At 33.7% G+C, this 12195-nt stretch overlaps 1 protein-coding gene across 2 annotated transcripts; it reads right to left on the reverse strand.

The window, feature by feature from the left end:
- Window positions 1-760: 760 nt before the first annotated feature.
- On the reverse strand, window positions 761-9785 carry LOC132270664 (polyadenylate-binding protein 1-like). Of its 2 annotated transcripts, none has more exons than XM_059771846.1 (6): window positions 9492-9785; window positions 9296-9398; window positions 4105-4178; window positions 2866-3057; window positions 2644-2774; window positions 761-1150 (listed from the first exon to the last, which is right to left on the reverse strand). In XM_059771846.1, exons 1-6 carry the CDS (start codon window positions 9603-9605, stop codon window positions 1105-1107), a joined length of 660 nt encoding a protein of 219 aa, XP_059627829.1. In that variant the 5' UTR covers window positions 9606-9785; the 3' UTR covers window positions 761-1104. The 2 variants fall into 2 exon arrangements, with proteins under 2 accessions (XP_059627829.1, XP_059627830.1); XM_059771847.1 differs by having other exon boundaries at window positions 4105-4175; window positions 9492-9783.
- Window positions 9786-12195: the final 2410 nt, after the last annotated feature.

Here is a 12195-nt window from a genome sequence, read left to right on the forward strand (position 1 = left end):
TTTATTATAGGTTCAGTATAAGAAAGTTAAATTTGTAATATTACAAAAAAAAAAAAAAAAAAAAAAATAGTACATTCACATTTTAAACGGAACACTTATTTTGAGACGAATAAAAATAAAAAAGATGAACAATTATTTTGAATCGGAAAGAGTACTATTCTATCCTTAAATTAAAATAAAAAATCAAACTAGTTCAATTTTAACTAGTTTTCTTTTCATTCTAGTTTTAACGGATTCCATGCAGCTCACGCGATTTGAACAGAGTAAAAAATCAAGGTATTACCTAGAATATGAAAAAGGTATTCAAGTTCATAATCCATAAAAGAGATTCCAAGAACAGTATCTCATCATGTTAGCAGTTTCCGTAGCATAAAATTTGTAGCACCAATTCCATTCTACTAAACATTGGCATTAATAACAACAAGAAGAACAAGAACACCATTTTATAAATCACTATATGACTACACATAACAAGTGATCTTCATGTGGGCATTCATCGCCTTCCAAAGTACCAAGTTCGGTGGTTCAAGTTCACATAGGAACAAAGTAGGTGTAAGAATTAAAACGATCTTCATGGTCAGAACAGAAATTCATAACACAAGTGATTTTCATGGTCTATTAGAAGATCATCCCGCCCCAGCAGAATCAGCAGGAAGCACAAAAGAGAAGACTGGAGATAAGTGATCTTAGACAATATTTTCATGATCACAGACTGTTTTTCAACAAAATTTGGATTGCTTCGCAATCGATAAACTTAAAATCACCAATGTCTGCAAATTTATTAAATAAGAAAAAATCCAAATTAACAATTTCTTAGAATAATTTTGACTACAGTCTCCCTTTTTTCCCCCAAAGCAGGTAAATGCAAGCAACTAAAGAAAAAATTCTCCTTTGTGGGTAATAAATGGGGAATTGAAAATTAAGTTAGCCTTACTGGCATGCAAATGATAGTACAACTACCAAGTAAAATGAAACTCTATCCATATTACAGAAAGATAGATACGACCGTTACAACCAACATGGCAACTGCTGCTTCACCATTGGGGCCACCGGCATAACATGATCATTGATCTGTAGTACAGCACTATAGCCATTTGCTCATCATCAGTATGGTCTGTACCGCATTGGCCGTCTGAACCTTGGAACCCTTCTGCACAAGAGAAACAAGTTACAAATTAATACGCTTTTATCACATTGAACTTCAACTGCAAATAACGTAATTAATGCAGAAACAAAACTCATTTCCCTCTACCCTCAAGGAAAATTAGAAGCAATGACCAAGCTAGTCATTGCACAATGATTAAAAAAAGAAAAGAAAAGGGGGTGGGGGGAGCACACAAAGAAATTGAATTTGCAATGGGTAACCCTAGGGTAAAACAGATTACCCACTCCATTGTGATCCCTAATTTTGCAAATATAGGCAAAAATTACTTTTGTGTGTCCCTAATTTTGCAAATATAGACAAAAAATTACTTTTGTGTGTCATAGCAAACTATAAAGGACCAACAAGAACCATCTCCATTTCTTCAAGCTCAAGACCAGCTCACATCCTGATTTGGATTGAGATAATTTGTTCTATGAAATTGATCTAGATTTCATCTCACTCAAAAGTAAAAGAAAAGGTCCCTTCAAGGACGTCCAATAATCTTGGAACAATATAAAAACGATTATCATGACAAAAGATAGAAGGAAAGGATCAAAACGACTGTTTATTCCTTGTTTATATTCATATTACATCCTGTTTTAAAGCATCTCAGATAATAAATATTCAGTTTCTTAATATTTAACGGTTCTGGCAAGGTAAACTCATATTATAGTACAACAAAATTCATAGATCATCACCTTATCTATTATGACAGTTCTTCAGCTATTATCAAGAAGAAAGAATGCCCTTTGTTCTCCACGCCAAGTTCTAAGAACTTCCCCTCAATGTGATTGATATAATGAATTAATCCAGAAAAAATATCTACACGAGATGCTTTGGCTTCTCAAATGATCTGGTGCATTGTTATGGGAGAGCATGACAATATGAGGTGGAAATGGTCAAGGAAGATTCCTTAGAGGTGGGATCTTTCTACCGGGTGATGAGGAGAGGGGGTCAGCAAGGTTCGGCTGAAAGCTATCTGGCGCACTTGAAAATAAGGATAAATTACTCTTTCAATGGATCGCATAGTGTTCTTTCCTCTTTATTGATTCCACTGCAGGATTTTGAGATACATAAGAGTACAGTTGTTGTAAAGCTACTGGTGTATAGATTCTCTGTACAACTGCACATGTGTGCACTCCCTTTGTCATTCTTTCTAATGAAGTTCAACTCATCAAATATCATCTAATAAAATTACGACTAAAAGAGATCACAGAACCATTATAAATATGCTCTATTGGTAGGAGAGTATTGCAAGTCCCAGACCAGACTTCTCAAATGGATGCACTGCTTGTGCTTCTTTGAAGTGCCAATATGCTAGGGAAAAAAAAAAAAAAAAAAAAAACAGAAGAAGAAGAAGAAATGCCAATGCGTTGGAGAAAAGGAAAGGAAACTGGAATTTTATATAATTATCACTCCAACCCAACCCATTCAGCCTTCCGCGTCTTTTCATTAGTTTTCCAAGCAATAAAACAGCATAAAATAGTCCTAATGCTTACCCATAACTATATGGAGGATAGAGAGGTGGGCCAGGCATGAAGGGCCTTCTAGATCGAAAACCGAAAATAGGGTTAGGACGCCTGCCTCGATATTGTTTCATTCCAGGAACATTAGTTCGCTTGGCAGATACCTGCGGAACACCAAACCAACACCACAATCAAATAAGACAAATCACAGAGTTGAAGTTGTTAACTTCAACCAGTGTAAGTTCGATGCTAGACCTTCAACTGACGACCATGCAGCTCTGACTCATTTAACAGAAGAGCATTCTGAACGGCATCAATTTCGACAAACTCCACATAAGCAAATCCTTTTGGCTGACCAAACTTATCTGTCAAAATTGTTACCCGGTTGACCGTTCCACATGATTGGAAGTGCTGCTGGACTTCCTCGGGAGTGCACGCATAGTCTACCTGAATTTCAAAACAGAATAAAGAGCAAAATGATTATTCACTTCTACACGATGTTCACCACCCACAGAAGAGAAGTTTAAATGACTTGAGAACCATAAAATATGTATTATAACAAGGTTTCAATATTGGAGTAGATTAAAAATGAATTAATACTACCTACCATATAGATTGCACACCATCCACACCAAATGTAACTTGCAAATAACAAACTCCACTAATTCCATCTAACCATATTCCTCATATGTAAGTTTCTTGATCACATTTAGACATAGATCCTTGGTATAACATAAGCAAAGCCATTCAATTGACAGAATAGTTCCAAATTTTGATTGGAAAAAAGTTAACCTTCTTTTACCAACACAAACACACAGACCAACAATAGATTAACCTTTATTTCCAAAACAGCAATTTATTTTAATTTTAAATAGTTACATATACTAAAAGCATGTAGATCGGTAGGCTGCAAATGATCTGATCCAAGTCAACCACCGTATCAGAATGCTCAAGCTCAACTCACTTGAATTATACACTATCTAGATTCATTGGGTTCGCTCCAGCATAAGATACTATGGTTAAGTACTTGGTCAACAAGACCAAACTTCGCCTGTTTCTAAAGTCACAAGAACTAAGATCTGAAGTTTTGTGGACACTTCTTATATTTTATTTGAGGGAAGTTTGAAACTTAAGAATTATATGACAAAAAGTACCCTGGGGAAGCTTGATTGGACCTGCTCAGGCTCACTTGATTTGCTAAATAAAATAGTACATGCCAGGCAAAATACTGAGCTAAGCCACAAGCTATTCATTTGAGCCTACACATCACTCTCCACATACTTACCTAACATAACTAACTCCCAAGGAATTGAGAAGATTTTTCTTGATTATAATCCCATCTAATCAATCAATAATCGAACAGAGCTAAATTCTTGTGCGTTGCAATATGCATATCAAACGAGCATAGAGTAATAGAATGAAAACTCGATTTATATAAATTTAAGTAAAAGAACCAATATTAACTATTATAGGAGAAGGGACTGAGAACCTCACATTACCAACGTAAATTGATCTTGAGTCCACCTCCTCCTTCTCTGCTTGAGTAGCAGACCCACTGGAGGAATCTTCTTACATGCCATAAGAAAAAATAAAAGCTATTTAATTTAAAATAAAGATGCTGTGAACACAAGCAGTACAACTTTGCAAATACTGAACTGACAAGAGAAGAAAACATACATAATATTTCCTTTAACATATATGAATGGGTCACATTTCACACAAGTTGAACCACTAATTCAATAAGAACATGAATCAATTCATCAACCTCTAATAAAGGACCAAATTGGTAAGGGACAACCATCTGTCCAGCATCCACACAGAAGGAACACTTTTAAAAAGCCGTCTTCCACTGTCTATAAATGTTACATAACATCCTACCAGTTTTTTCTATGGAAAATGTATATTTTATGTATACACATCGACAAATATTTGAATGCAGAACTAAAAAAATATTTTAAGGATGCCAAGTGTTTGACATTTTCTGATAATCAACTAGCATAACCACCATAAGCATGTGTGAGCTCAGTTCGAACCATGGTTTGTAGACACAGAGGCGGATGTGGGGCCATATCGGGCTTTAACATACCGTAATCGAGCGTTGTGGTTGCAAATTTTTTTAACCTCAAATATATGGACCGAAATGCATGGAATGCAAAATTTTACTACAAAATCCAACAAATATGAGTTTTTAATAAATTTTAATGAATTTTGTCAATTGTTTAAATATGCTTCTATACAAGTAACGATTTATAATTTTATGCATAAGTTCCAAGTCATTGTTGGCAGTAAAGGCTTAATAACTTAAGACATTCCACTAACTACTGAATAATATAGACTTTAACATGAAATAAATCATCAGACATACTAATTTGTACGGGAGAACCCAAAAGATACTACAATTTAAGGGGTAGAAAAAATCATCAGACAGAATACCATGAACCTTCTTCAAGAATTACTCCAACTTCTTCCAAAAGGGCCAAATTCTATCAACCATTTCAATGTCATAGACTCATACTATGTAGATATTTTTTCTATAATGGAAAAGAAGGGGCAGAATTAAAGCACCTTTTGTGGGGTCCATTTAATATTTCCATTCCTATGTCAAATACTTAAGCCACATCTCAAAAGCAAGAACCACGTAGGCGTTTGAGGTATTAAAATTTCAAGTATAAATTACATAGAAATACGTACATGCATATAAGTATATATATGTTCCCCCTTTGTATAGTAACAAAATTCTGACACTTTCGGACAAACCCCAAACTAATCTTTCTAGGTTTCAGGGAAAAAAAAAATTTGAAGAAAACCAGAGGAAAAGAAAAGATGAAGCATGTTTCCTTCAAACATATTTCAAAATAATTATGGAGCATACTATTAGGACATTTTTTTACTCTTCAAGTTGAAGCATGTAGCCTTATAAAGAAAAGAAAGGGAATTGACATTTCAATTGAGTTGTCACATAGTGGCTATAACATCTAAACTATGATTTACTTTTAGGGTTGTGGTTCAGTAACCCGTTCCTTGAAAGTCAAGAAAAAAATTCGAATGGGTGAGCTCCCCTCAAAGACCCAATTAAATTATTTAAAATAGGGTTTCAATCTACTCAGAAGATTGTTAAAGTGTACTACTATATTTAATACACTGACTTTATACCAAAAAAAGAAAAACCATATATATATATATTGATTGCACTAACATTGCTTAAAAAAAATATTACAGCTGAAAGGAGATGGTGTTCACATCCAAAAGAAGAGAAAATAGAAAGGGATATTAATGGAAATTTTCTTCTCCCAAGCTTTATCTATCTTATAAAAGAAGTTGCGGGAGGTATTGAGTAAAATTTATTTATATGCGGGAGGATTGGTGAATAATTGCTGGCAGTTTAGGCTTATCACTGGTGACTAAAAGAGGCAACAAATGGTAGTAAAATCATAGCTTCCATTATTGAATTTGGCGTTGTCTCATCAGTCATTTATTGCCACCAACATTGTGTTGTATTGGCTTATTTGTCAACAGGTTTTTCCTTGATTGGGAGATATCAATCTACCATCTCCCTTTGATCCTATCAAGCTGTATCAATTGGTTGATGCCCTTCTTATTATTTCCTCCTTTTCTATAATCTTTGATGCATGTGTTGGAGAACAACTTTAATATCCAATTCCACTATTCTCTAGAATCAAGAGGCTTAGTTAGAAACCTTCCTCTCAACAAGTTCCCTCAATTTCTCCTATTTACCTTTTCTAGTTCTCTTTTACATGTTCTTCTTGTCATATTATTATGAATCTGATATTTTTTACGGTATTCATGTACCCTTTTTAAGTGTTTCAACCCATATCTAGCCCTTTTAAGATAGATTGCGTATGAGATACTTGTGAGATTGACGACTGAAAACATGAGTGTGAGAAAAAGTATATGTCCAACATTGCTCCCAAAAGGCAAAAAAGATACTCGCAATTTAATAAATTTCCTTAAATACTATTATATTTAAGTGTGAGATGAATTAACTACTCAGATACAATAACAGCAAATGAACTGAGAAACTGACTACAGTTGTGTTCAAAATCAGTATGGCCGTACTAAGATTGTGTTCGAGCTAGATAAACTTGATCATATTCAATCTTGCTCAAATTCATCAAATACTTACACTCGGCTTCGTTATGCTTAAACGTTTTGACTAACCACAAAAATTTTCATCTTTCTTCAATAAATCAGATAGAAAGCCCTAGCTCTTTCTCCTTCCTTTAATATGATTTTCTTTTATTTTTTAAATTTTTAAAGGAAAGAAAGAAAACCCAAGTCAATTGTGCCCATGTATAGCTAGAGAAAATAAACAGTTGTAATCAGCATGCAAGATGATAAAACAAGAAAGAAAAATAAAAAAGAAAAAGATCTAGCATACCCTTGGAATTTGAATTGGACCATGAAGAACGGTGAGCCTTCAAACCCAATCCCCTTTGTGCACTCATTATCCTAGAGTATTTTTAGTCTTCTAACTATCGATGGGAGCAGATCAAAGAAAGAAATTGAAGGATTTGTCGTCACAAAGATCAAATTCTGAAGCCAATTGATTTATGAGATGACAATAAGGAGACTAGAGGGCAAAGACTAAAACTGAGAAGGTACGATGAGGATACACGAAGAATCCAAGGAAAGGAAACCCTTTCTATGAATACGAAAGATAGTGACTAACAGCTAATAAACTCATGTGATTCGGAAACGTCTCAGCATTTGATTGGCTTACATTAAAATTGTATTCCTTCTCATCCCTTTTTGTATTTTTTTTCATTATTTTATTTTTTGTAAGTTCCCTTTCCTTATTTGTCCATTGTATCTATATATGATAGCCTTAGCAGATTATTCACCACCTATAGGCATTCCCCCTATCTTCAAGAGCATGGCCAAGCCAAATTAGTGGTTACTTAACTCGTTTAGAAATGCGCTGCGGCCGCAACCGCTGCCGCTTTAAAACATTCAAAATCAGCTTTTTTTTATTTTATTTTATTAATGAACAAACCGGAAAAAACTTTGATAGCCCTACTCATAAGGGAAATTATATGCCAGATAAAACACTTTCCTTTACCCTACCATGTACCCATGCTAAAATGAAACAACACCTCGACATACTCACATAGACCAAAAAATGACACATGTTACCAAATCTGTGAACATATACATGGTAAGACCAGGAAACTAACCGTCATTAACACGGCATTATGTTTTACATCTCCTTCAGTTAAGTATCCAGTTTATGAATTTTGTGGATTTTAGGACTTATGCTTCATTTGGTAGGAAAGAAGGAATTTGGATGGAAGGTGTAGAAGAATGGATGGATGAGACATCCCAAGAAAAGAGATTTGTGTCATTCCCTCTTTTTGTTCGGTTGGATGGAAGAGAAAAGAATAAGCTCACAATTTACTATGTTCGTTAACAGAGAAGGGAAGAGAGAGTTTTAAATTGTTTTTACCCTTATACCCATCACTATCTATAATATTGTAATTTATAGAGGATAGTATTATAATTTAAAACTTGTATGATTTAGGATAGTAGTAATTTAAAATTTCTATAATAGCTCCACTTGTCTTCCCTCTTTTCTTCTGCCCATATTTGGAGGGAGGAAAATTTGTAAAGGAGGAAAGACGACTCATCCGTCCGATTGTCCTTTCTCTCCTTGTCTCCTCTCTACCGAATGAAGGAAGTTTATTTCTTCTTTCATATCTTCCCTCCACACCTCTTCCTTCCTTCCTTCCTACCGAACAAAACATTAGAGAATGAAATCATAAGCCTTTAAGTAGCATGCTACAAATGTTTTCTGCATACATGATATGATCACTGCTTTTTTATTGGTTTAGGTAGTTTTTGTAGACATCATGTTCCTGCGTTTGAGCTAGGGAAGCGTCCTCCCTTTTTGACTTCTACTGATGGTTATCTTTACTTATCAAAATGAAAAAAATTCTCAAAGCAACCCCTTGATGTGTTGATTGTGAACTCTTTTGAACTTTTCACAGATTTTTGGCTTTAGATAGAATACAATTTCGATAAGACTTTTTGTATTATCTACAGTAGATTCAGAACTCTAACACAGTTAGTTCAATTTTTTTTTTTTTATCTTTAGATTTTTGGGTTTGATTTTGAAACTTTTCATATATATATATATGTGTGTGTGTGTGTGTGTGTGTATTAGTTGACAGTAAGATTATAAATATGTTACTGGAGTACTTTTTCTTTTTTGTGCAACCTTAATATACCATTAGCCTATACATTCAATAAGAATAGATAGCAATATCAGTAGGTAGTAGACAAAATAAAAAAACAGATTTTCCATCAACCATAAATCCTACTAACACTATGAACTGCAAACTCACACTGATGAAGCTCAAAGAACAGAAAGTAATTTAAATTGAACATCTGATCCAACCTTTGTAATTAAAACAATTGAACAGTTAGACCACTCGTAATAGCACCCTTTTTTAAAATTGTACATTAATCGAATAAGCTTTTTTAAAAAAATTTCAGGCATAGTGTCCATTACCTCCTTGCACCACAATTTCATTTTTTTCTTACAATAAAGTTTCAATCTTTTTCCCGAACAACTTAAACATAACCACAATCATATAACAAAAACAGAAACCAACTCAGATATAGAGAGACAACTAAAGATAATACAGAGAGGGAGAAAGAGTGAGACCTTCAACAGCTCCCATCTCCTTCTCGACTTTAGCCTGCATTTCGCGAAGGGCACCTGCTTCATCCTCAATCTCCTTAAGTCTCTTCTTCATGTCCTCCAAATCCTGTTCGACATCAAACCATCAAATTAGGGCTCAGCATAGACACAGAGAGAGAAATTAGAGAGAGAAATTAGAGAGAGAAAGTGAGAGAGCGACTTTGGAGTTAGGGCTCTCCTCTTCAACCCTAGACATGTCGACATCGGCGTCCATCTCTCCTTCATCGGGTATATCTGCTCCGTACACCTCGTGCTCTTGCTCCTCATGCTCCATCTCTCACTCTCTCTGTCTTCAACTCTTTACTTTCTCTCTCTAATATACATACACATATGTATATGTGTATTATAGTTTATAGAAGTTTTTGGAGCTGATTGAGTTATGTCTGGTTTTTAGTTTCTTTCCTTTTCAGACACAAGCAATTTAAGGGCACAGATTGGAAGGTAGGTCGGTGATCAACGAAGGAGGAGAAGGTGTCATTCTTATTTTATGATTTGATCAGGGCTATAATTGAATTTTTCCAACCGAGGTTCTTAATAATGTCCAAGGGCCGAATTGGGCTTTCTGGGTTGAATTCAAAATAACTCAATACTTTTCTCATATAAGCCCAATTTGAACGAAGGGCTGGATAAGGCCCGACTAGCCCATCACATTGGGCTGCGTTTGATGGAGATGCATTCCCTTTCTCCCATAAAATGTTAACCTTTGCTATTAAAGACATGAAATTAATGTATTATTTCCTTTTAAAATTACCAACTCATCATGTTTAAGTTTAAATATGTTTTCCTTGTTACAAGTCAAGGATCCTCTTCATAAGTCATCTTTCTCCTCCTTTCTCTAAACTAAATCTAAAGGATAATATTAAAACAAACGTTAACGTAAACTTTCATACCCTAATTTCCTTGTCATTGCCGGAGAGGTAAAGCAATTGGGTCAACGGTGCCATTAGACGGTTGTTGTGGGAATGGACAATGCCGAGGAGGCGAGCAGGAGAGAGAAGTGAAGTAGTTTAAAGTCGTTTGGTCCCAAAAAGGTGTAGTGTAGGTTAGTGAATCCTCCGTGTATTAATATTAACCCTTAGATTTAATTTGGAGAGAGCACGAGAGACATGGATTATGAAGAGTATATGTGTCCCTTGTTACAAAACAAGTGTACATTTTCATTTTTGGATGTCCCAAAATAAATGTTTTATGTGGACCACTACCAATAGATTTGGTAATTAATTTATTACTAATACAATATTAATAAAATAAAATAAAGTAGGCTAGTTGACTTTTCTACACTTGCACTTCACTTGCCTTTTTTAAAGAAAAAATAAAATGACAAAAAAGTATTTAAACTCATTAATGTATCATCTTTCATTTTAAAAATATCATAACTACCCGTTAGAGTATCTCCAACTGTTATGTATATTTTTTTGTATAAATATGATGTATTATGATGAATTTACACAAAAAATTTAAATTATTTAATTTTAGTTCTAAAGGTTGTTTTATACCTTTTGTGTAAAAATATATCTCCCAATAACAATCAATCATGTGTCATACCAGGACTCCACATAACTTTTACAAACCTATGATTGATTTTTTAATGGAACGAGAAAGAGGGATCAGAAATGAAATATGTTGATCTGAAAGTATAAAAAGGTTGTGTATTTTACAGAACCTTTTTACACATTAGTGATGTAACAATGTATCTTAACAGATTGTTAGAGATGAAAAAAATTTACACATCATAAATGACAATGTATATTTTACACAAAATGTTATTTTAATAGACCGTTAGAGATGCTATTATACTATAAACCTTAACATTTTTTTATACCTTTTTTTAACCATTAGGTGGACCAACTTCGAGAACTGAAAATGCGGTGATTTTCAAAAAATACATTAAACTAGCCAATCAAGTAAATTAACCGAAGAACAGGAAAAAATCATCCCCAAGACTCCAACTTTATTTTATTTATTTATTATTATTTTTTTTCACAGACTCCAACTTTATTCAATAGTCGAAATCTATCCAGTATTCCTAGCCTTACCGAAAAATTACTATCCGACTTTGGATCCAAGGCACACCGTATATAAAGAAGAGAACTTAGCAAGTTCGAGACCCCATAACATAACCAGTTGTCTCCAGAATTTTTATATATATATATATTTTGGATTCCTATAAAATTTGATAATTTATTTATAACTTTTCTTTAGATTGGGCTATCAAAATAGATAGAAAATATTAAAGATTGGAGAATGGAGAGAGACGAGAGACCAATCATATTTGAAAGGCTAATTATGTAATTTAAAATTCACTTGCGAAGTTAGGGATAGATGAGTCATTTTCTTTTAATTAATTTGGAATGTGAACGGAGTGCCAAAATCTCTTCCTGCAAAAAAATACTAAAAATCATCCTTTTTTTAGATTCAAAAAATATATATATTTTTTTAGATGGATGGAGTATATTTATTTGGTTTTGAAATTTTAAAAATGTTAAAGGATAATTATACAAATATAAGATTGTTTTTATTTGATTTTTTAAATAGAACAACTAATATCCAACATTCCTAAAAGGAAAGATGGGAATTTTTTATTATATTATTATTATTATTATTTTGGAAAATATTATTTCTAACTTTCTATATATACATATATATATTTTCTCTTAGAGCAACGTGTAATGTCTTCACAACATGTGCACCATTCAAGTCAGGAGTGGCGATTCGAAAGTGAGACCTCTTAGAACACATGTTTCTAATATTCTATAGCTACCAACTTTTATACAATTTACATGTTTAATTTGGAATTGGTTTGAATTCTAGCAATATGGGAAATGAATATGTCACTTTTACTCCCAAATTTCGTGAACAAATGC

The sequence above is a fragment of the Cornus florida genome, unplaced genomic scaffold (genome assembly GCF_030987335.1).
Source record: "Cornus florida cultivar Cherokee Brave unplaced genomic scaffold, ASM3098733v1 CherokeeBrave_3.0.0_Hap2_Chr08, whole genome shotgun sequence".
Taxonomy (NCBI): Eukaryota; Viridiplantae; Streptophyta; class Magnoliopsida; order Cornales; family Cornaceae; genus Cornus; species Cornus florida.

Bases quoted from the DNA above. Each gene is read 5' to 3' on its own strand.
- LOC132270664 (XM_059771846.1), bottom strand. From the start codon at position 9,605: ATGGAGCATGAGGAGCAAGAGCACGAGGTGTACGGAGCAGATATACCC. The intron at 4,179-9,295 runs GTCTCACTCTTT...ATGGCATGTAAG, and splicing joins GGAGATGGGAGCTGTTGAAG to AAGATTCCTCCAGTGGGTCT. The intron at 3,058-4,104 runs GTGAGGTTCTCA...TTTGAAATTCAG, and splicing joins GATCAATTTACGTTGGTAAT to GTAGACTATGCGTGCACTCC.